General features: G+C 35.1%; 3 protein-coding genes across 20 annotated transcripts; 2 read left to right on the plus strand and 1 right to left on the minus strand.

Annotated features, from left to right (window-relative positions):
• Window positions 1-509: 509 nt before the first annotated feature.
• On the plus strand, window positions 510-3,739 carry ACOS5 (acyl-CoA synthetase 5). The gene is made up of 6 exons (XM_007043922.3): window positions 510-938; window positions 1,298-1,885; window positions 1,966-2,164; window positions 2,338-2,483; window positions 3,269-3,336; window positions 3,445-3,739. Exons 1-6 carry the CDS (start codon window positions 510-512, stop codon window positions 3,698-3,700), a joined length of 1,686 nt encoding a protein of 561 aa, XP_007043984.2. The 3' UTR covers window positions 3,701-3,739.
• A 1,704-nt stretch (window positions 3,740-5,443) lies between these two features.
• LOC18608985 (squamosa promoter-binding-like protein 2) lies at window positions 5,444-11,247 on the plus strand. Of its 15 annotated transcripts, none has more exons than XM_088803501.1 (8): window positions 5,444-5,666; window positions 6,449-6,550; window positions 6,810-6,932; window positions 7,126-7,233; window positions 7,402-8,157; window positions 8,380-8,516; window positions 9,372-9,635; window positions 10,816-11,247. In XM_088803501.1, exons 5-8 carry the CDS (start codon window positions 7,457-7,459, stop codon window positions 11,154-11,156), a joined length of 1,443 nt encoding a protein of 480 aa, XP_088659627.1. In that variant the 5' UTR covers window positions 5,444-5,666; window positions 6,449-6,550; window positions 6,810-6,932; window positions 7,126-7,233; window positions 7,402-7,456; the 3' UTR covers window positions 11,157-11,247. The 15 variants fall into 15 exon arrangements, with proteins under 15 accessions (XP_088659627.1, XP_088659624.1, XP_017971025.1 ...); XM_088803498.1 differs by having other exon boundaries at window positions 6,449-6,528; XM_018115536.2 differs by lacking the exon at window positions 6,449-6,550.
• An 867-nt stretch (window positions 11,248-12,114) lies between these two features.
• On the minus strand, window positions 12,115-16,910 carry LOC18608986 (Ran BP2/NZF zinc finger-like superfamily protein). 4 transcript variants are annotated; one of them, XM_088803934.1, is made up of 10 exons: window positions 16,735-16,907; window positions 16,419-16,464; window positions 16,211-16,326; window positions 15,465-15,744; window positions 15,182-15,252; window positions 14,870-14,921; window positions 14,658-14,767; window positions 14,466-14,490; window positions 14,237-14,388; window positions 12,115-12,385 (listed from the first exon to the last, which is right to left on the minus strand). In XM_088803934.1, exons 1-10 carry the CDS (start codon window positions 16,741-16,743, stop codon window positions 12,290-12,292), a joined length of 957 nt encoding a protein of 318 aa, XP_088660060.1. In that variant the 5' UTR covers window positions 16,744-16,907; the 3' UTR covers window positions 12,115-12,289. The 4 variants fall into 4 exon arrangements, with proteins under 4 accessions (XP_088660060.1, XP_017971027.1, XP_007043992.1 ...); XM_018115538.2 differs by lacking the exon at window positions 12,115-12,385 and adding an exon at window positions 13,592-13,946 and having other exon boundaries at window positions 16,735-16,899; XM_007043930.3 differs by lacking the exon at window positions 12,115-12,385 and adding an exon at window positions 13,592-13,946 and having other exon boundaries at window positions 15,471-15,744; window positions 16,735-16,897.
• Between the last annotated feature and the right edge of the window lie 6,024 nt (window positions 16,911-22,934).

Raw genomic sequence — 22,934 nt, forward strand, 5'->3', positions numbered from 1 at the left:
TAATATCTTTTTAAAAGAAAGATCACAATGAAAAGCTATTTTGTATGCTAAGCTTTAGTTAGGTTTGAAGTATTTAGAATCTATTAGGCTTGTGGTCCAAGCCCCATTCTTGCAACCTAAACGCATTGCAAATTTGCTTAAAACTGTGTTTCTTCTAAAAATTTAAATGCATTCTTTCATGATTTCCAGTACATCTACATTGTTTATGAGTAAGTGATAAGATGTTGAGTTCACATGCAAAGAATGACATGGATTTAAAATAGAGAATTTTCTGTTTCATTTTCAAAGTTAATAGGTTGGTGAAAAGCCAGTTGCAGAAAGATTGTTGTTACCCTATGACTGTAACATGACACAACAAACTCTCACCAAGCAAAACTCACATCTACCCTTACCTTCACTAGTCTCCTAGTTACTCACAATCCCATGCAGAGTACATGATTACGACTTTATTGCAATTTCACATCCCTTTAAAGCACAGGCCAGTCTCATTTCTAATCCTTATATCCATTATGGGAACTCCAACTGCGATACAACATTTAGAAGATAATGGTGAACATTATTTCGGTAGCAAATATCCGTCAGTTCCAGTGCCTGATAACTTGACCCTGCCAGAATTTGTTCTCCAGGATGCTGAATTATATGCTGACAAGGTAGCATTTGTTGAAGCTGTGTCCGGAAAGGCGTATACTTATCGCGATGTGGTTAGGGACACAGGGAGGTTTGGGAAGGCCTTGAGGTCAATTGGCCTCAAGAAAGGGGATGTAGTCATAGTGCTACTCCCTAATATTGCAGAGTATGGCATTGTTGCTCTGGGAATCATGGCTGCTGGTGGTGTTTTCTCAGGTGCAAACCCAGCTTCGCACGCATCAGAAATAAAAAAACAAGCAGATGCTGCAAATGCCAAGATGCTAGTAACAAATGGTCCAAACTATGAAAAGGTACGAAATATATAATGTCACAATTCTTGTTTGAGATGGCTACTTCCAATAAAATTATGGATGATTTTGATTTTTTTTTTCCTTTGTAATCATCATTTGCGCTGTAGTGTATGCATCATCCTAGCCGCTTTCTTCATGAAATTTTTGTTTATCATCTTGATTGAAGTAGAGACTAGATCCTTTTGAAAACTATGAATCTAACACCAACACATGGGACATATAGGACAAGAAAATAAGCAATTGAGTATCTCCACGACTTATCTTCTACAATATCACTTTTTAGAATACTTGACTTATTCTAAAATACTAACTCTGCTTACTTTAATCTAGTAAAATTAACCATCAACTTGAAACAACAGGTGAAAGGTCTGGAGCTACCAGTCATTGTACTAGGTGAAGAGCGCATTGAAAGTGCCATGAATTGGGACGAGTTGCTCAAAGCAGCGGAAAATGCCGGTGAAGGCACCAGGTTTACCAAGGAGGAAGTTGTCCAGAGTGATCTATGCGCCCTTCCATTCTCATCAGGCACCACAGGGGTTTCAAAGGGTGTAATGCTAACCCATAGAAATTTAGTGGCTAATTTATGCTCCTCTCTCTTCAGTGTAGGGCAAGAGCTGGTAGGTCAGGTTACTACATTAGGCCTGATTCCCTTCTTTCACATATATGGGATTACTGGAATCTGTTGTGCCACGCTTAGGAACAAAGGGAAAGTGGTGATAATGAACAGATTTGATCTTAGGACATTCCTGAATGCGTTGATCACGCAAGAGGTGACATTTGCCCCAGTCGTGCCACCAATAATTTTGGCCTTGGTTAAGAATCCCATAGTGGAGGAATTCGATCTTAGTAAGCTCAAACTCAGGGCTATTCTGACTGCAGCAGCTCCATTAGCCCCAGAGCTCCTTACCGCCTTTGAAAAAAAGTTCCCTGGTGTTCAAGTCCAAGAGGTGAGCAATGCCACTTTTTGGTAGTTAAAATTTTAGCGCTCAACTTAATTAGTGATATTATTTTTAATTTTTGCGACTAGGCATATGGACTAACAGAGCATAGCTGCATCACACTGACCCATGGAGACCCCATTAAAGGACATGGCATTGCAAAGAAGAACTCAGTTGGGTTTATCCTTCCCAATTTAGAGATCAAGTTCATTGATCCTGACACTGGTCGATCTCTGCCCAAGAATACCCCGGGTGAATTGTGTGTCAGAAGCCAATGCGTAATGCAAGGTGACAAAAAGCTAAAAAAGAAAGAAACATAGTGTCGATTATCGTAGATCATAAAATCACTTGAAATAATATTCCATTGGCTGTTAATTTGATTTAATGTATTTATATTGATACGACGATTACCCGTATGAATTTGGTATTGCACTAAGGAATAAAGGTTGTGAACCTTGCAGGCTATTACAAAAACAAGGAGGAGACTGATCGGACCATTGACAAGAATGGGTGGCTGCATACGGGTGACATTGCGTACATAGATGATGATGGAGATATTTTTATTGTGGATCGCATCAAAGAGCTGATCAAGTATAAGGGGTTTCAAGTAAGCCCTAGATTTTGACATGCTGTAGCCGCCCTTTTTTTGTAGCTCTAGTTAATCAAGTATATATATAGAAAAAAAAAAAAGAGAAACTTTTTTGGTTGCTGTTATCTGTGAACAAAACACGACAGCAATAGCCAACATCATTAAAGGAACCTTACCGCATAAAAACACACAAGTAACTGGTAGGTAGGCTACTTATCTGATTGTGGTCGTGAAATTAACTATTGTGCTGTAAAATTATTAGAATGATTAAGGTTACAGTCGGCAAGTCCTTAATTTAAGTTGTTTATATGTTTCATAAAAGGATTTTGAAAGAAATCGGCAACATGTACATTCATGTTGGAAAATTTTGCCAAATACATTTCTCTCTAGAATCAGTTTCATAGCATTCTAGTTTTTAGAAATTTTCTAGAAATGTAGCCGAAAAATAGCACCCTTTTAAGGACTAGAAGAAGAAGAAGAAGAAGAAGAAGAAGATATTTACCAGAAATTCAAGAATCAAAACTGCTGTTGAGAGTAAAAGTATTTGATTTGCATTGGCCAAGAATGAGTGAATAATGTATGGCATCTAAATCCCCAGCCGACAATTTGTTAGCCGAAGAGGAATTACTAGCCCAGCATGTTTCAATCTGGGACTGCCTATTAAATCGTAGAAGATCATGGTTGAGTTCTTAGTGGGATACTATAATCTCGAATATACTAGTAGCATGTTAAAAATAAAGCGGATTTGACATATCTCAGAGTACTTAAAACTGGCTAAATTTGAAGTTCTGTTTACTTCACAGGTAGCTCCAGCCGAGCTGGAAGCTATCCTCCTAACTCATCCCTCGGTTGAAGATGCAGCAGTGGTGCCGTAAGTATCGTGCCGCCAGTCGGGTGTCTGTCTAATTTGGTCGGGTTCATTGCAGTTCATAACATGAAAAAGAATTACCAGGTACTAACCAATGCTCTATAAGTGCAGGCTGCCTGATGAGGAGGCAGGTGAAATCCCAGCTGCATGTGTTGTTATGAGCCCAAATGCCACAGAAAGTGAAACAGACATCATGGACTATGTAGCCTCCAGTGTTGCACACTACAAGAAAGTGAGGGTTTTGCAATTTGTGGAGACAATCCCAAAATCTCCTTCAGGGAAGATCATGAGAAGGCTTTTGAAAGAAAAGATGATGGAAAAGATGGGGAAAAACATTCCCACAGCTAATGCAACATTGCCTACATAAGTTAAACCTGATTTTTATTTTCTCTTTCTAGTCTTAAATTTTAAGACTCCAGAGCCTGGAGTTATCTAAGTACTATAATCTTAAAAGAAATGCTTCAACTCTGAATAATACTATTTCATTAATAGATGTATCTTAAATTATGATCGATCATTTTCCGTGCTTGGTTGAGCTGGTAGCTAACTAGGGGCTAGCCATTTTATTAGGCTGTTGGAACTGGGATTCCCTGGAGCGGGTGGCTAAACCAAATGATTGGCCCAAGATATTGTGGTCAGGTCCTAGGTTGACAAAGCTGATAAGAATTGGCTCAACACTAGACCAATGCGCCACTAGACCAATGCGCCCGTCGTGGTGAGCACCATCACCATGACATAAAGAAAAGGAACCCTTGAGAACAAATCTCATAAGCATGGTACAAATATTATTGTTTTGCGAGGAAAGGCCTCTTAAACAACAATTTAGCCGTGCGACATCGATTAACCACATTCAAAAGACAAAAAGCCAGTTGCGAAATTTAAATTTCACGTGGGATTCTTCTGATTTTTAATCATGAGCATTATTGAGATCTTGCAGAAGAAGAAAAAACTAACAAAAAAAGGTTCCAAATGGTTGTGCTGATTCATTTACTGAATGCCAACATTGACATTGATTCACCCCAGATTGATAGTAGTCATCAATTATAACATTTTAAAAAATATTACATTTGACTCATGCGTAAATTTCTTTTATACAAAAATTAAGTTGGAATTCACTTTTACTCTGAAAATCGATGAATCTATCCATACTTTATATTATACTAATATCTGGTTAAAGAGAAAAGACCCACCTCTCAGTGTCCACCCATCTAAGAACAAATTGTGGGCATTCGATAAGTGGATTATTTTTAATGTTTGATTACAAGTGTGATTGCATTATAATAATCCAAAAATTGGACTTCCACTTCCTTTAATTTTCTTAATTAATATGATAATCTCAACTGGTTCAACTTGGTGGTAAAGGACACCTGCAAGTGTTTCACAATGTTAGAATAATATATGTATATTCAAATAAAAAAAAAAATTCATGAACAAGATCTCCTCATGAACGAGTCAACAGTCGAAAGACGGTAATACAACGAATTTATTCCTAAAATTTTATTTTGAACAAGCAGCTTCCTTTGAAAAAGTTAGACACTCTTCCTAAGATAACAATATTAATATATAAAAATAAATAATAACGTGATATATTAATTTAATATAATAATATATTTACGTGATATTTTTATTTATTAATTAATAATTAATTATAAAATTTATTTAATTTAAAATAAAAATATATAATTTTAATTAATATAAATAAAAAATTAAGATTTGGTTAAAAAATTTATGAATACGGTACCTTTTAAAAAATATAATATTTTTTAAATATTACACACGGTTAAAAACGAGGGCTGTTGACCTTAACTCGAAGTCAACTGGAGTTGTCGTCGTCGACTCGTCCTTGTTATTGCGCAGTGGATGCCGAGTCGACTCAGTGGAAAACTCGGATAGGTTGAAAATTCGGGTACCTTCTCCCCTGGCTGGCTACCTGTCTCTGACGAGAACCAGGGAGCCCTTTTACCACCGTCCAAAACATACCATAACCTGCAAAAGTTGCAACCAACTTTTTGACCGGCACGTGTCCTTATGTTATAATTACTACATATTTTCTGCAATTTTTTTAAAAAATAATACTAATATATAGTACAAGAAACAAAAATGAAGGGTAATTGTTTCTTCCCAAAAAGCTAGGCTCTTTCTTTTTTTTATTTTATTTTTTTCTCTTCTGTGCTTCTCTCTCTTTCTATCTTTGTCCCTCCATTTTCAGTCTCTGAAAGAGTCGGACTCAGACTCAGCAGTGGGGTGTGCCTTATCTCTTTTCCTTTTCAAACTAATTTTTCTCTCCTTTTTTCTGACCACCATTTAAGTACCGATCGGCAGGTAACTCACCAGTAAGTTCTTCACCTAGTCTTTTGCATTTTTTTTACTAAACGCCCTTAGAAAAAGAAAGAGAGAGAGAGGAAGACTTTTTTTTTTTTATTATTATTAATAAAGAGAGTAGTCATAATGAGGTGCCGGGATTTCTAAAAATGGGGAAACATCTCTTGTTTTTGCGGCTCAGATTGAAACATCAGTTTCTTCATACCTTCTATTATTGTTATCTGAATTTGTTTCAACTTTAGAAAAGGTGTAGAAAAAAAAATGCTTATTTATTTATTTATTTATTTATTTAGGTAGCTTGCTCTTCTTTTTTCGTTATTGTTCCTTTCGTTTTCTTGTTTTCTGGGGAAAGTGAAAGAAAACGACTTCGTTTTTTTGTTTATTTTTTTATTATTATTAAAAGGGTTCCTTTATAATTTCACCTTATATTTCTGGTTGAAATTTTGGTAGAATTTATCAAATGTTTAAAAAGAATAATAATATGATGAGTGATACCCAGGAAGGGGACCAGATACTTCCTAAATATTATTCTTGCATAATTTTTGTAATTTTTTTCGGTATTTGTTCTGTTTTCTGTTTCAATGCAAAAGTAGTAACTTTGTTTTTCCTGAAGATTAAATTTCTTACTAGAATTTATTTCTTGTAATTATTTTTGGATGTTGCATTTGTGGTATTTATTGATTGATTCTACTGTTCTCTGTTGGGGTAAAAAGGGTTGTTGGGATAATTATTTTTTCATGGCTGTGAACTGTTGAATTTGTGGTAAATTAGGGCTTTCATTGAATTTTTACAGCTGTTAATCGGTCGTTGTGGGTCTCAGTCGGGGACCTACTTTGTGGGATTGCCCAGATAATTGAATGTGAATTATTGAAGGTGTGAAGGTTTCTAGAGTACGGTATTGCAAATGAAATTAAAACGTGAATGTTTGTTTTCTTTTTCTCTACTGGAATACTATTACTGCTTCCCTAGAATTATTGGAGAGAGAGAGCTGCTTGTTAATGCTTCTTGTAACCGGTTAGTTAGTTTCAGATGGGTTGATAGATAAGGGTAAATTCTTGTAGGATTTTGGTGGTGGAATTCAATGCAAGTGTTGTAGGTTTAGGAACACTTATATATTTTAGCTTGAAGTGATGCTTTTTATCTTGATGGTGCAGGATTATATGCGTACAAGAGCGAATAGGAGAGATCATTTGGAATTATGCTGTCAGCTTGTTTGTGTTAGCCATAATGAAAGGAGTAGAAATGCTGTACCACTATTCTCGTCCTGAATTCGTGAGGTCGAATCTGTTATCTTTTTGGGTCCTTGCTTAAGTTGTCTGTTTAATAAGGATGGAGATTGATATCTGCAAAATTGCTCAGCTTGAGAAGTGATTGCTTCTTTAGTTGAACCTTTCTGGTACTGTGGTTGCAATTTTTCAGCAAAGTGGACTCAAAGTGACATAACTAAAACTCTTTAGTGTAAAATTGCAGGAGTGAACAAACTATTATTTTGTTAAAGGGGATTGACAATTTGCTAATTTGCCCCCTCTAGATCTGAGAAACGGAGATGGTTGGGCTGTGATGCTTTGAGACTTAGAGGTAAGTTTTTTGTTTATATGCCAGGATTTAATTTTTCTTATCTGTTGATAGAGTCCCCAAATGGTCTCCTTTATATATAGTGTTACTGGAATTTAGCACAGTTGAAAATATTTTTCCGATTTATTTCCTCTATGTACAGTATAAGCCTCAAGGTTATAATGTTTTCAGGATCTGGTGATAAGTTGCTTGGGTTTTATATGAAGAATTTTGTGTGAAGTGTTCTATGAGTTCTATCTCTCTGATGGAGTGGAATGCCAAAACCCCCTTGCAATGGGACTGGGAAAACCTAATGATGTTCAATTCGACACCAACTGAAATTCCAAGGAAGCTAAGGCCAATAGAGTGGGATATTGACGGAGAGGGAGGAATGGACTCTGGGTCTCTATATTCTTCTGGCGCTGCTGGGGGTAGTGGGGGTTCTGGCTCAGATTTGGGCCTTGCTTCTTTGTCTAAAAGTTCGAAATCGGTGTCCATTAATTCTTCATCTATGGGGGAGACAAAAGTGACAAAATTTACTTTGGAGGCCTTTGAAGCTTCCCCAGATGATATTAGCAACAAGAAAGAAGTTTCCAAGGTTGAGCCAACTGGTACTTCCCCAACACTTGAGGCTTCAGTTGGCTCTGGTGAGCCATTGCTCAGTTTAAAGCTTGGTAAACGAACATACTTTGAAGATGTTTGTGCGGGAAGCAATGCTAAGATTTCATCTTGTTCTGCAACTCCTGCACCATCTCCTACCACAGCAAAGAGATCCAAGCCCAATTGTCAGAGCACACATGTTCCACATTGCCAAGTCGAAGGCTGTAACCTCGACCTCTCTTCAGCTAAGGATTACCATCGGAAACACAGAGTTTGTGAAAGTCATTCAAAGAGTCCAAAGGTTATTGTAGGTGGTCTGGAACGCCGGTTCTGCCAGCAGTGTAGCAGGTATATATTTTTCTTGGTTCTGTGCATTGGAAGTTGATGGTATCCAAGAATGTTTTTTTTATTGATTATGTGTGCTTTTGCTGGTGTTCTAACTATATTTGCATTAAACACTTGAGGTCTCTTAGCTGATATCAGCAATTTGATTCCTTATTCCTGAGTTTTTTATTATTTCTCATACTGAAAAATGTTGAAATCATGATTATGTTGTTCATAATGTCAAAGGTTCCATGGCCTGTCGGAGTTTGATGAAAAGAAGCGAAGCTGTCGCCGGCGTCTTTCTGATCACAATGCAAGGCGTCGCAAACCACAGACAGAAGCAGTCCACTTCAATGCTGCTAGGCTTTCATCATCATCCTATGGTACTGGTTTCAGACTCAACTTTGCTATTTTTTCTGCAGATGATTTTTGTCACTTGCAACTATCACAAGAATAGACCAACTGAATGCTATTTTAATTTTTTTTAACTCTCAAATTATAGAGTTGGGTGCTTCATTAACTAAGTCATAATTTTTTTTCTTTTATTCATTAACTATAAATGGTGTAATATTATATCTTGATATTTTTGTTGTCTTTATATTATGCATATTGGTTGCGGATAACAATGTCAATAATATCTTGAGTGATTCCTTAACAAAGTTGTGTCTTGATATAAGTTTTTCCCATTTAAATTGTATTCCGGTAAATGGTGCATGCCTGCATTGAAGTCAATGGTGTAATGGTTTCTTCTGGTTTTCTTGTATTTATGTATTTGACATCATTATTTGCAGCTAATATGCCATATGTAATAACAATTGTTTATACAAAATTTGAACATTAGTGACCTGGAAACTGCTAAGTTATTAAGTCTACATAGTCCAAAATATCTAGATTCATGATACTCCTCAAATTCTTATCATGCAGTTCTTGATATTTGGATGCCATTTAAAAATCACCGAGATATTATAGGCATCTATTATCTGATGCATATCAAGTAACCTCTTTGATTGTTTTCTTTAACTTGCTATTGCTAAATAGTTTGGGCAAGATTGACACCATACTTTATTGGATGCTACCTTCTATTGATTGCTGTTCCACCTTGCAAGTATCATCTGTCTTTGAAGTGATATCTACAATTTTGTCTGTTAGCATCTCTTAACTGTGTATCATCTTGTGGTCATGCAAGGATGATAGATATCAGGTGTAAAGCTTTACTAGTTCTGCCTCTGCTTGTGCAGATGGGAAGCCACAGATGGGTTTTGTCTGGAATAAAGTGCCATTTCTTCATGCTAGGCCTAACGAAGGTTTTACATGGGAAGGCACATTTGACTCCAAGTCCTCTCATATGAAAGGTTTTACACCTACAAAAGTTGGAAATGATAATGGACAGCTGCAACTGCCAGGCAATCAGCTGTTGAATTCCATCACAATGCGATGTCAAGATTCCAATAGGTTCTTGCCCACCAAGGGCAAGGACAACACAGCTGAGGTTCTCAACCAAGGTTTGTTTTTTTTGTCTTACTTGGAAACAAGCATTTCCCATGCATTTGGTTTTTGATTGTTAACAATGTTATATAGCATCTTCGACTGCTAATTTAATACAAGAATCCTCGTCAAACTATGTAATACAATAAATACCCTCAAGAATGCTCCCTTACTGAAAAATATAAAAGCAATTACAAGAGGCTGACTTTTGAGACTTGAGACTTTTTATGAGGTGAGAATCTCAATGTGCCACTAATTTGGTATGATACAGATGGTTTTGTAACCTCAATTCCCTGCAATCTGCAGAGCTGCCCTTTCACATACTAGATTTTCTTCTGGCCAATTTCTTTTATCATAATGTTTCTTCTAGAGGTAAAAAAAGGGTGCCTTTTTTTTTTCTGTAGCCTTCGCTGTTGTTGTGTCAAGGTGTTAAGGATGAATGAATCAGAGGCTACCTTATGGGCTTTATTGAGTTAGAAGGTATGGCAGCTGATAGGGGCCAAATTTTACTGAAAAAATAAATCCCTGAGCCACCTATCCTGTTAGCCTTTTCCTTCTATGCGAGGTTAGCTTTATTTTTTTACAAATATATCCAGACCAATAAAAGATTGTTATTATTAATGGTAAATAACCAGGATGTGACTGTCAAGTGGAATGAAATTGAAGTGTCTGATACATGAATGAGGAGAAGCAAATAGTTTCAAGAAAGCAAACAGCCATGTGGAGTTTTATTTGTTTGGTTAACGGATATATGAGATCCTTATGCTATGAAGCGCTTCTTGATGCTTTTGGATAGCATGTGATGTTGTGTTTATATTTGAATCTGGTGATTCCAGAAATAAGAGGCATAGAGAGAGGTGGTAATTGATGTTTGGTGATAACAACATGGCTATTTTTTTGGAATGGTCCGTGTATAGTAAAGTGCCATGCTGTAATGCTTTACTTGAGGGGTCACATACATATAGGAAAATTTTTTATACATGTGGTGTGGGGTTTAGGCATGGAATATTTTTTGTGGAATATGATAGATGGACTATAGAAAGATGTATAATTAACTTCGCAGCAGAGGTACATGTTGCTGATCCCCATGAGAGATAAGTCAGAGTCCTAAAGACCACTCATGTTTGTTAAAATTTAGAATGATGCTCTCCTTACTAAACTGATTTACTAGCTTACCAGTTTTGCCAAATATTGCAGGTGTAGAAGAACCTACACTTACTTCAAAGATGGGTACGACGCAAGATTTTCATCGTGCTCTCTCTCTTCTGTCAAATGATTCATGGATTTCATGTGAGCCAAAACATGGTTCACTTGCGTACTCCATGCATGCTAATCCTACCAGTATGACTCAGCCGGTAATGAATGTAATTTCTCAAGGTTTTCCACGTGCCTTATCTGAAAACTGGCAGATGGAACAACAGACAACTGAATCCCAAGTGCAGGCAACCTTGCATGGTGATGCTGACAATCGTTTCCAAGAGTTCCAGCTGCTCAAGGCTCCATATGATGGTGGCTTTTATTCCAATCAGATGAACTGACTGCACAAATTTGATTAACTTTTTTTAACTTGGATAAGTTCACTTGTTAAGATATGCAAGTTTAACAAACCCTCTTTCACATAGTTTTCCATATTTTGGAATTTCTGATCCCATTGAAGTTACTTAACGCTTAAATGTTGTGTGCAGCACAAGTACGCTTGCACATAAAATCATGTCCAAGCTACATTTCCGTTAAAGTCATTTGCTTAAGAAATCTGGATATGTAAGGCAGTGTCATGAGAGGCCGCCATAAACCATGCATTGTACATGCACTCAAGTAATTGCTAGTTCGTTTAATTTCTCTGCTGGAGATCATTGATGTTTCGAAACTTTCAAGCCAGAGTACATCAGAGAGTCCGTCCAAAATTTATGATTCATCTGTTAATGACAGTAGTACTAGAGAGTGGATAAAAGGAAGCCAAGCCATTTCTACCAGGGGCACTCTGCATGCCAATAAACGATGTATGGTGGAATATGCCTGCTACATTCACCTGTATTTGCATGGCTAATTTTGCTCTGTCCCGCCAGACTCTAACATCCTTCCTAGTGGATTACGGGTTCACCACAGTTAGGGGAAATTGCACCGTGTTCCACTGCTCTGATCCGATGCACAAACTTTTGTAATAGCCTAACTCAGCCACAGGCCCAGTTTGTGTCGGGTAGGATGTGGGCAGAGAGTGATGACAGAGCGAAAATAGTACATTACATCCGATACCGCAAATCAATGCCCATAATATCGAATCACTTTTGGCTCAATCGGTGAGAGAGAAACAAGAGTTTGGTAGGAGATTTTTGTATTCAAAATTTAATGTCCTCGTGTATATGTTGAGCGAAAAAAAATACTTTGTTTTCATTTTATACTTTAAATCTGTTCTTCTTCAATTTAGTAGTTAGGAGATGTTGAAATTAGAGGTCCGTAAGGCGAAGGCCCTTTACTTTTTTATGTGTATACATTCCTATACCAAGTACAAAGCTAGGTATTGATAATAATACCAATATATCCTACTAGCTTCGGCAATTAAACATCTTGCAAAATCCTATGAGGCAATAATACATTTTGCATTTAGATTGTTGCTTATTATTCTTGAACTATACTCGAGGGCCAACTCTTTCCAAGTACTTTACCCTTTTCTTCAGATTTTAGCCACAGGAAAAATGATAAAGTTGATTTGTTGCTTATAAAGGGCATCTGCTGGATAGTGCACAACACAACACAACCCACCGTGCATCTGCAACTTAAACTTCAAAATATCAGTTCTCGTCTTCAAAATAGATCACATCGTTGGTGCTTGTAATTAGATTTCAGTTGAGACAGTCAGATGACTAAAAGGCTATATGTCAGACCATGAAATGCTGCGGAGAGAGCACTCACAGTTCTCATTTACAATGTCAATGCTAGTGTTGGAAATTTTGAGTTCAGTGGGTGGAGCAGAGGCACCAGAGCAGCTGATTAAAAGCCACTATGTTGGACCACAGAGAAACGCTTTCATTAGTTGGGTTACCACAAGCATATTTGTATGCATAAATTCAAAGTGTTTTTGCATGATCCGTCCATGTTGCCTGAAACATTATTCTTCAAAATGAAAACCTATAATGCTGCTGCTACTTCATGATCTAAAATATATATAGTACCACTGTTCATTGCCCTTACCAATTCACTTTTGAGTATAAGGTCATGGTTATTTAAATCAAGTCCATGGTGTTAGCCAAAAAGGAAAAAGAAAAACAAAACATGAAACCGGTTAGACAACACACTAAAACCTATCCTAGGGGAGTACTCGGACAAAACCAGAATTCCCTTAGCCAACAAACTCAATGAACATTACGACCTAGCAACAATTCAATCATGAAGACCAAAAATTACATGGCTACCAGAAATGTTGATAACACATCAAAACCGGCATTTAAATAAGCAGCTTCATCTTAATTTCAAACCTGCATTTTCTCCATGCTCCATGCAAACATTTGGGAACTTATGCAACATGTAACACTGAGAACAAACCAGTGAGTTCTCAATTCAAGATGACCACCCTCCAATGACAAGGGAAAAATGCATACATACAACAAAGTACTTTAACACCGATGCAATAATAAAGCCAACAGGAGACTTAGCTAACCTATGATGGTGCAAAATAGGAGACAGTAATTATCCCAATGGGTCAATGTGAAATTTCTGAAAGATCTATAGAAAATCTTTCAAAATCACAAAGATAGATCCCTGTTTAGACCATGTCAGAAGTAAAAAACACAATAAAAAAATTGGCCTCTACTTCCTACAGTCCAGTATGAGAACACCTGAAAAAATTTCCTACTACCACATTACCTGACATAAATCTAATTAATGAAGTTGAGTACTTCATATGCTTCTAACAGAAGCTTTCTGTTGAAACAATGACAACTCAACACAGACAATCTGAAACTGAATGAAAACAAGAAACATGCAACCTGCAGAATCTTTCCCCACTAGCATCAAAGCTAAGTCCACAGTAACATGCTCACTAGAATAGATGAGTTGATTCCAAAGTACAAAACCTAACTAATAGAAACCAGAACCAACCTGTAAAATATTTTGCAGATTAAGATGGCTGACACATAATGCACCAACGATCCATAAAGACCACAAATACCACAGCATGAATACAACAACTGGACACTGATCATGAGAAGATAGAGTAACTTGACAACCGCTGCAACATGATGATGACAAGACTGACTTTCAGACACCCATATTGAGCAAAGCTGGACGACAACTCTGGACCTTCTCAACCCTCAAACATGTCCTAGAACTCACTGGAACAGTAGACAATTGCAAATCAATTGAAAGAAAGACAAAATGAAACTAAAATTAACAAGGTAACATTCAAGCGTCTGTTTACTAAAACGCAGGAGATATAGTAATAGTTTAACACACAAACACAAAGAAAGAAACAGATAGAGGAGGTAGCCCAAAAATCTTTAACTAGGAATAGTTTGAGATATTGAAAGCTTATTGAGTTCTTAATGAGTACAAATGCGGTCAATGAAAGCAATAGCTTCAAGTAACAAGCTAGACTACAACGAAAATGCATCACACGACGAACCTGATCATTTTCGTTTGCTGTTGGTGAAGGGGACTTTTTGGACTCAGCTGGTTTGTCAGCCCCACAATTTTGTCTGTTGCACTTAGTCCTGAATGGATAGTTAATATTGCTACATTTTTCACACTTCCAGCTCCCCTCAGGCATCTTTTGTTCTGAAAAGCAAGAAATAGATATGTATCAAATTTCAAAAATAAGACAGAATAATGTTTACAAATTTAAAAGAACTTACTTGAATTTTTATCTGATTTTGCAGCCTGCATTTACAAGAGAATTTTGTTAAAATCAGAAATAGATTCATAACTGCGGAAAAGACGATATAACATTTCATATACTTCTCAGTTTTCAAAGTACCAAAGGAAACTTAAGAAATAAAGAGCACATATGCTCATCAACATTAAATATATAAATAAAAAAAAAAAACCTGAGATCCAGGCTTTGGTGTGTTGCATTTCCGCATGTTACAGACAGTTCTGAAAGAGAAGTTAATATTCCCACACTTTGGGCATGTCCAATCATTATCACGTGTAGCATCTGGAGATGATTAGGAAAAAAATTCATCAAATTATTGCACAAAAATTGCTGGACTACCTAGTGAATGGCTTCTTTGAACATAACAGTGTAGATATGACATACCGGCACCCTTTTTCTGCAATTTATCATCTGGAAAAAACCCTGGCCTTGGTCCCTGTAGGTTAATATATATTATATCATTAATTTTAACTCACATCTATGACAACGTAGCTCCACCAAAAGTTAAAAAAAATTAGATGGTGCAACGCGAATAGAGAAAATTTAGAACCAATCTGCAGTATAAAAATCAAGTTTACGAATTCAAACCTAGAAAATGTGCAATTACAACTTAGAGAAGTGATACAAAATACCATACTTGCAATCTTAATTTGACAGTCCTAACAAAGAGCAATCTCAAACTAGCATTAAACTTACCATTGGAGGAGGGCCCATGGGCAACCCCAAGCCATACCGATCCATCAAAGGAGGCATGCCATACATTCCACCTGGAAAAGAGAAATTCACAACTTACTAATGTGATATTTCTGGCCCCATATATGCACACAGATAATTAGCCATATTTTGCAGATATGAATGAATAATGATCTATGTGTGTTCTTGGTCAACATTTCAACTTGCAAGATGGTATAAACAGGAGACTAGAATAAGTAAAAGGATGGGAATATAATAGCAATTATAAACTAGAAAAGGAAATTACCAATACCATTTCCAATCATAGATCCACTAGAATAAGCAGGTGGTCCAGACATATGCAGCGGCCGATAGGGACTGCCACCAGAAAGACGACTGCCATAATTGTAATGATAAGCTGATCCTCCAGAAAAAGAAACATCATATGGCGGAATTGAAGAACCGTTGAAGAGGGAAGAACCATAAGGTGGCACACCCAGATACATTGAAGATGGTGCACCAGAACCTACATAAGGAGCTGAGGACGAGTAATTCTGTGGGGCTTGCACAGGCTTGGCTGCAGATTTCTGAAAGAGAAAAATTTTCCAATTTAATCTTACAAAAAGAATGGGAGAAAAAACCTAGAAAGAAATGTTAGGATCTAAAGAGATAAAAGAACAAATAGAAAGGCATTGTGATGAACTGATTATTGAAACAAAAACATAGGACATAGCAAGGCTAGACTCTAGAGGAAAGCATGCAGTTGGGTACTACATATAACTCTCTGCTTCTATCTTTTTCCTCACTTATCAGCACCAGAACCAAGATTAAATTCATTAAGAACAACTTGCTAACTCAAGTATTTCTAAGTATTCTCTCTTGTATTACATAGTGTTGATACAATTTCACTCTGTACATCACGAAAACAATGCCCTGTGTGCCCAAACTACATGAATATACAATTCATCCATATTCAAAACTCTGGAAATATTTGGAATATCAACACATGCACATGTAACTAGAGTTAGAACGTTAATACAAATGGTGACTTACTGAATTATGATCAGCTGGCCGGGATTGAGTGCAATTGCGCATATTGCAAGCAGTCCTAAATGAAAAATTGACATTCCCACAACTAGGGCACGTCCAATCATCTTCCCTACGACTACCTACAAATTTTAACAACAAAATTTCAACATCCCCAAATAACAAATTAAATACAAAATAAGACCCAAGAATTAAATGCAATTAAATAGTATACCATCAGTTCTAGCACGCTTGGCTGCTGAAGAATTTCTGTTATCAACCTGAAGCACACACACAAGACAAAAGGCACAGTTAAATCACCTTAAACAACGCCTCTAATTTCAGAGTAAATATAACAAGTAAAATTTTACGAAACATTCGCCTTTGAAATGATATATTGGAGAATTGGACAATAACAAGATACGAATTCGAAAGAACCCTAGCTTTGCTTGGGGAAATAAAATCCAAGATCATTTTAACATTAGATCTCTTAGGGTTGGAAGCAGAAATCTAATGAAGGGAAATTGAGAAGAATTGGAAGAAAAGAATACCTGAGACATTGAGGCGGCAGCGATAGAGGGAGATAAGGGAAGATACGACTGTTTGGTTTAAAGATTCGAAGCCAGAGAGAGAGTGTTTATGGTAATTGAGATTTTGCCCTACGAAATAAGGGCGGCGACGGCCTTTAACAGAAGACTGGAGATTAGCGTGAGGGAGGGTTTTACTTTTATATATGATTGATTGATAAATATAAAACGGCTGTTACCGTCGATGTTTCGGCGCCCTTAACTTAAGCTGATTTGGAGGGCTCAGTGTGTCTCACGGAGTTACACTTTAATATCAAGTACATGTTTGATTTAACTTATTTTTAATTTATTTATTTTTTAAAAATAAAAATTATATCAAACAGTATTTTGTGAGAAATTTTTAAAAGAAATAACTTTTTTTAAAAAAAATAAAATTTTTTAAAAAAAGAGTTTAAAAAAATTTCAAATTGGAGCTTTTTCTTTTTTCTTTTTTTTTTAAAAAATAAGTCAACTTTTCAAGAGAGTTATTTTTTTTAAAAAAAAATCCTCTTTTAAAATATACCTCCTTCCTCTCTCGTTATGATCTCTTTCTTTTTTTCCTTTTTCTGCAAATTATCATTCCAAGATTTTTTTATTTTTACAAAAATTAAAAAAAAACTCAAAATTTAAAATTACTTTCAAGTAATATTTTTTTTTCATTTTGTTTTATTCTTTATTTTTTTTTCTATCGTTCTTTTTTTTGGCTTTGAAAACTCTCTTTATTGTTTGATATTTATTAGTTTATTATTGATAATTATGTGATGTTTATTTGTTCTAAACTTCTTTCTGGTGTATATAATATTTATTGATTATGATTGAAATAATTAATCAAATAGGTCCAGGTTTGTTAAGATAAATTAGTTAAAAATTGAAAAGTCAATATTTGTACTCGTTTGTGATAACTCAGTTTTAAAAAATTTCATATTTGAGCTAACAGTACCCAACAAATGATGAGGCAATCCTTAACAAAATAAATAATTCATTAAAAATGAGAAAAAAAATATAAAAGCCAAAACCCTTTTGTTCATGGAGGGAAACTTTGTTGGTGAGGATATCAAGACCTTGATAGACTTGTATGGAATTAGCATTATGATTTCAATAGGAAAATGGGTTGCCAAATCAATGGCTAAATGTGATTTTCCTGACTCAGTTGGATCCATTATTAATATCACCTTAGTTCTTTTCCTTATATGTAACACCAATTTTGTTTAGCTCCAAAGGTTATAAATTTCAAACCAATCTTCAAAAAATAACAACAAATAGTTTTTTATATTCTTTTTTTATCTTTCAGCAATTCATAATATTATAAAAAAAATTATATTTTTTCACACTCATCTGTTTTTATTTGATTCAATTTTTTTCTCTTGATTTATTAAATAACTTTTTTTAAAATTTTAATCAAAATTAAAATTTATATAAGTTGTTTTGCCAAACAACTTATTTATAAAAAAAGAACTTATAAAAATTAAATTTACTAAACAATTTTAACTTAATTTTAAAAGCTGTTATTTTTTATAAGAGTTTTATAATAACTTTTAAGTTAAAAAAAAAAGCCAAGCTACATATGCTCTAAGAATTGAAACACCCATCTTTATAAACTTTCTAACATTGCCTTAAAACATCGTTTTTATGTTTATTTTGAATGTTTTGGGTTATTTTTGGACTTCGTAAAATATTTACATATGTGCAAGGTAAATTTATGATTGGATCAAGTGTCATAGGCTTGGAACTTTAGCCAAGTTCTGTGCGGCATTATAGTCTCATGTTGTAAGACTAAGTAAGCCTAAACTAAGTTTCTTGATGATCAGAGCGGAAACTTCAAGTAAGTAAATATAAAAAAAGAGATTGAGGAGAATAAATAAGTATTATTGCTCCAATTAGAGAAAAACAAAGTACCTAAGATTTAAGCATAAAGTAAATTGCTTAATTCAGCAAACTTGATTTAATTGCCTTACAATGACTCATAAGGATGCTATTTATAATAGTCTATTTAACCTAAACTTGGTGTGTAAGTAAAAGTAAATATGAAAGTATCTAACCTAGACTTCCTTAGAGTATAAGAAAAGTAAAGTCCTAAAACTATGCCTCTTTGATGAGCAAGTAATTAACAAGAAAAATTTTATTTTTGAAAAGTATTCTAGTTGCCCTAGAATACTTTGCTAGGCTGCCAAGGCTATAGCTGATGGACCCTTGCATGTGGACTGGCTCGACAGTCCATACGGGTTGGACTAGTCACGTATCTGTGGACTGTGACATTTTTCTCCACTTGATTTAGGCAATGCCCTTGTTGCCTCGTGGTCTTTTTCCATCGCAAGTCTTGATCAGGTTACCCACAAGCGTCGTGGGTGTGTTTGAGGCAATTTTTCTCCAACTGTCTAGATAACATTTTCAAGTTAGGATATGCTTTGCAATGTGAATTACTGGCTCGCGGTTGGCTAGTGTCATCCAAGTACACAGCTCCTATGTGTGCAATGTCTCTGTTTGCGACACACACAGAATTTGAGCTTGACGCGTAAGTAGCGTCAAAACTCAGTGAATCAAATCTCCTTTGCCCCGTAAAGAAGTCGTGGAACATGTCTTCCCAGTACTTGTTTGCCATCAATTCATTTAGCCCTACATTATGGCAAATTAATGAATCCACCATGCTGTGCCATCCTTTGCGAAACATATTGCTATTAGACCCTAGTTGCTTGACGTTGTCTTCGTCCCGTTTGAAGTTGCTCCATACCTTGTGATTGATAACCGTTTCATGGCGAGATATGTGGTTATCTAGTGCTTGCAAGATGTCCTCAGACTCGTAACTCTTCGTGGCACGTGTGTGCGCAGTTTCCTTGTTTGCAACGCTCACACCATCTTAAAACCAAGGCGTTCAAGCAGGATATGGTCTGGTCACCAATTGATGTCATTCTCTCTTTAATCTTCAAACAAGGTGATACCTATATCTGGGAAGTGTTGCTCTGATACCAACTGTCATGAGCTTGGAACTTTAGCCAAGTTCTATGAGGCACTATAGTCTCATGTTTCGTAAGACTAAGTAAGCTTAAACGAGGTTTCTTGACAATTGGAATGGAAATGTAAAGTAAGTAAATATGAAGAAAGAGATTAGAGAGAATAAATAAGTATTATTGCTGCAATGAGAGAAAAACAAAGTACTTTAGATCTAAGCATAAAGTAAATTGCTTGATTCGGCAAACTTGATTTGATTGCCTTACAATGACTCCTAAAGATGTTATTTATAATAGCCTACTCAACCTAAACATGGTGAGAAAGTAAAAGTAAATGTGGAAATATTTAGCCTAGACTTCCTTAGAGTACAAGAAAAGTAAAGTCTTAAAATTATACCTCCTTGATGAGCAAGTAATCAACAAGCAAAACTTTGTTTTTAGAAAGTATTCTAGTTGCCTTAGAATATTTTGCTTGGCTGCCAAGGCGACAACTAATGGACCCCTGCATATGGATTTACTCGGCAGTCCATACGGGGCTGAACTAGTCACGGATTTGTGGACTATGATATTAAACTGAAGTAAATATTTTAAAATCTTGACTTGATTCGTATAGATACGTCCATTTAAGTTACGTATATTATTAAAATATTTAAATTATTATTATATTATTTTTAAACATATTTTACATTTAAGTTTTAATTAAAAAATATTTTTAATGGCATAGTATATAAAAAAATTTTGAATTATTTGAAAAATTTAAATGAATTCTTATTTTTCTATTATTTTCAATCCAGCCTATCTATTTTTATTTTAAACCAAATAGACATTTATAACTAACTGTTGACAAACTATCGTTAATCAAAACGTCGCTTGTCATTTTTTATATTATGTTATATTGATGTAGTATGTTAACATATTATAATGAAAAGTGACGTGAACTATTGATAATATGACATTTGGACTTGGTGGGAGATTTACAAATGTGGAATATAAAAGTATTTATGGTCGGGTTGAGACTCAGTTAATATTTTAAAATCTTGACCTAATTCATTTAGATTCGTCTATTTAAGTATATATATTATTATTTTTAAACATATTTTACACTTAAATTTTAATTAAAATATATTTTAATAGCATAATATCTACAAAGATTCTTAAACTATTTAAGAAAATTCAAATAAGTCATTATTGTTCTATTATGTTCAATCAAACCCTTATACGTTTAGTTTAAACCAAATAGGCCCTTATAACAAACGATTGACAAATTATTATTAGTCAAAACATCACTTGTCATTTTTATACCATATGATGTTGATGTGATATGTTAACAAATCATAATACATGGTGAGATGGCATATTAATATGGCATGATAACATGGTCATGTGATCTTTTTCATCCTTTGTGTCAGCATCGCGTGAGTATAAAATAATAAGTAACATTTTGACTAATAATAATTAGTCAACCGTTAATCATAAAAAATATATCGTGAAATCCCAAATTTTACATATTATGAAAATTTGGTTAAAACTTGAATTTGGATAAATTATATGTTCTTGGTGATTATCTAATGAGAATTCCTTGTCATTTGATGTAAATCCTTTCATATTATGATGTTGTATTCATGGATGAATGATGGTTGATAAAGGAAGCTAAATGAATAAATTTTTGCAAGTTTAAACTTGGAGGATCGACTGCTAATGGTTAAAACTCGATCCTATAGCAAAATGCACAAGAATGTTGAAAGAAATAAAGCCCCAGTCAACTACAAAGCTTGGCCAGTCAATCCTATGACAGGAGGCATGAGATCTTTAAATAAACATAGCCCTAGTTGATTATAGAGAATGGTCTAGTCGACTACACACCCTAATAGTTAACTACAAAATTTTAGTAGTCGAATATAGCACCTTTTGACAGAAAAATATATAAAAGGGTAAACACGAGCCTTAGCCTTCACTTTTCATTTTCTCAGCCTCCAACTCGTCCTCAAGAACTATTAAACCCTCTTTCAGCTTTTCAAAATCGCATTAGATAAGGATTTAACCTTCCAAACTTGAATTTAAGGTAAGATTTGGCATTTTTGGCTTTTAATCACAAGGTTTCAACACAACTCATGAATTTTGTAAAATTTCAACTCATTTAATCTGAATTTGAGCTAGGGATTTGGGGATATTTGTTCTTTAACAAGGTTGTGGAGTTAAGAATGATTAAGGTTTCATTATATATGATTTCGGTTTGAAGTATTATAGGTTGTTGGCTTGAAATGAAGAATTTGGATTCACTTGGTTTGTTTCGAATAAATGGGTTAGTTGGAAAAATAGGGGTTTATACTAAAAATTTTTATGATAAGTTGTGCTGAGCTCAAATATCGTAGAACGAGCGAGGTTGACGAAGCAAGGTTTATAAGCATGCTTTTTGTCAAGGTGAGTGGATAACACCTTTTAAGTATTTCAATACGGTAAAGCTAAGCATGTTTTATTGAATTGTTTAACTTACATGATTTGAATACTATGCTTACAATATTAAATCAAATGATTTTATCCTAATGTTATCAAAGAAGTTTTAGAATCTATTTATGTATGTAAATATTTTTGATTTTATCCTAAACGACATCACTAAACAAGCCAAACATACAAGGTCTACAACAAATATCACTGTTTACAATTAAACATCCATATACACACACACAAGGACCATGACTACCAGCGGAGTGACTCTAGGCGTGGTACTAACGTTGAGTGACATCGTAACCTACCGAAAGATGAAGAAAGAGGAGCACTTCGTTATAGGATCTAATTACCTCCAAATCAGAAAACCCAAAACATGAATTGAAAAAAGTGAATATAAACCCAGTGAGTGAACATAGGAAGAGAACAAGCAAACGACACAGAAGATTTTTTTGGAAACACGATGCACTTGTGTTGAAACCATGCAATTTGTATATCATAAACAAAACTCGATGCCATGCTATTTTTCAACTCATTTTGAAAACATTTAAGAATATCAACTTTCAATATACAATTTAATCACATTACATTTTCCAAAAATCTCTACTCTACAGGACAGGTGCACATGCATGTAAAAATTCACGTATACATTATGTATATATATATATATATATATATATATATATATATATATATATATATATAGGTAATTCAAACATACACCAAGGTCATCCCCACACTAGTCACCACGGCTCCGCACATACACCCGTCAACCTCAACTCAGCTCATGTGCAC

Source organism: Theobroma cacao, chromosome 2 (assembly GCF_053813885.1).
Source record: "Theobroma cacao isolate CCN51 chromosome 2, ASM5381388v1, whole genome shotgun sequence".
NCBI classification, from domain to species: domain Eukaryota; kingdom Viridiplantae; phylum Streptophyta; class Magnoliopsida; order Malvales; family Malvaceae; genus Theobroma; species Theobroma cacao.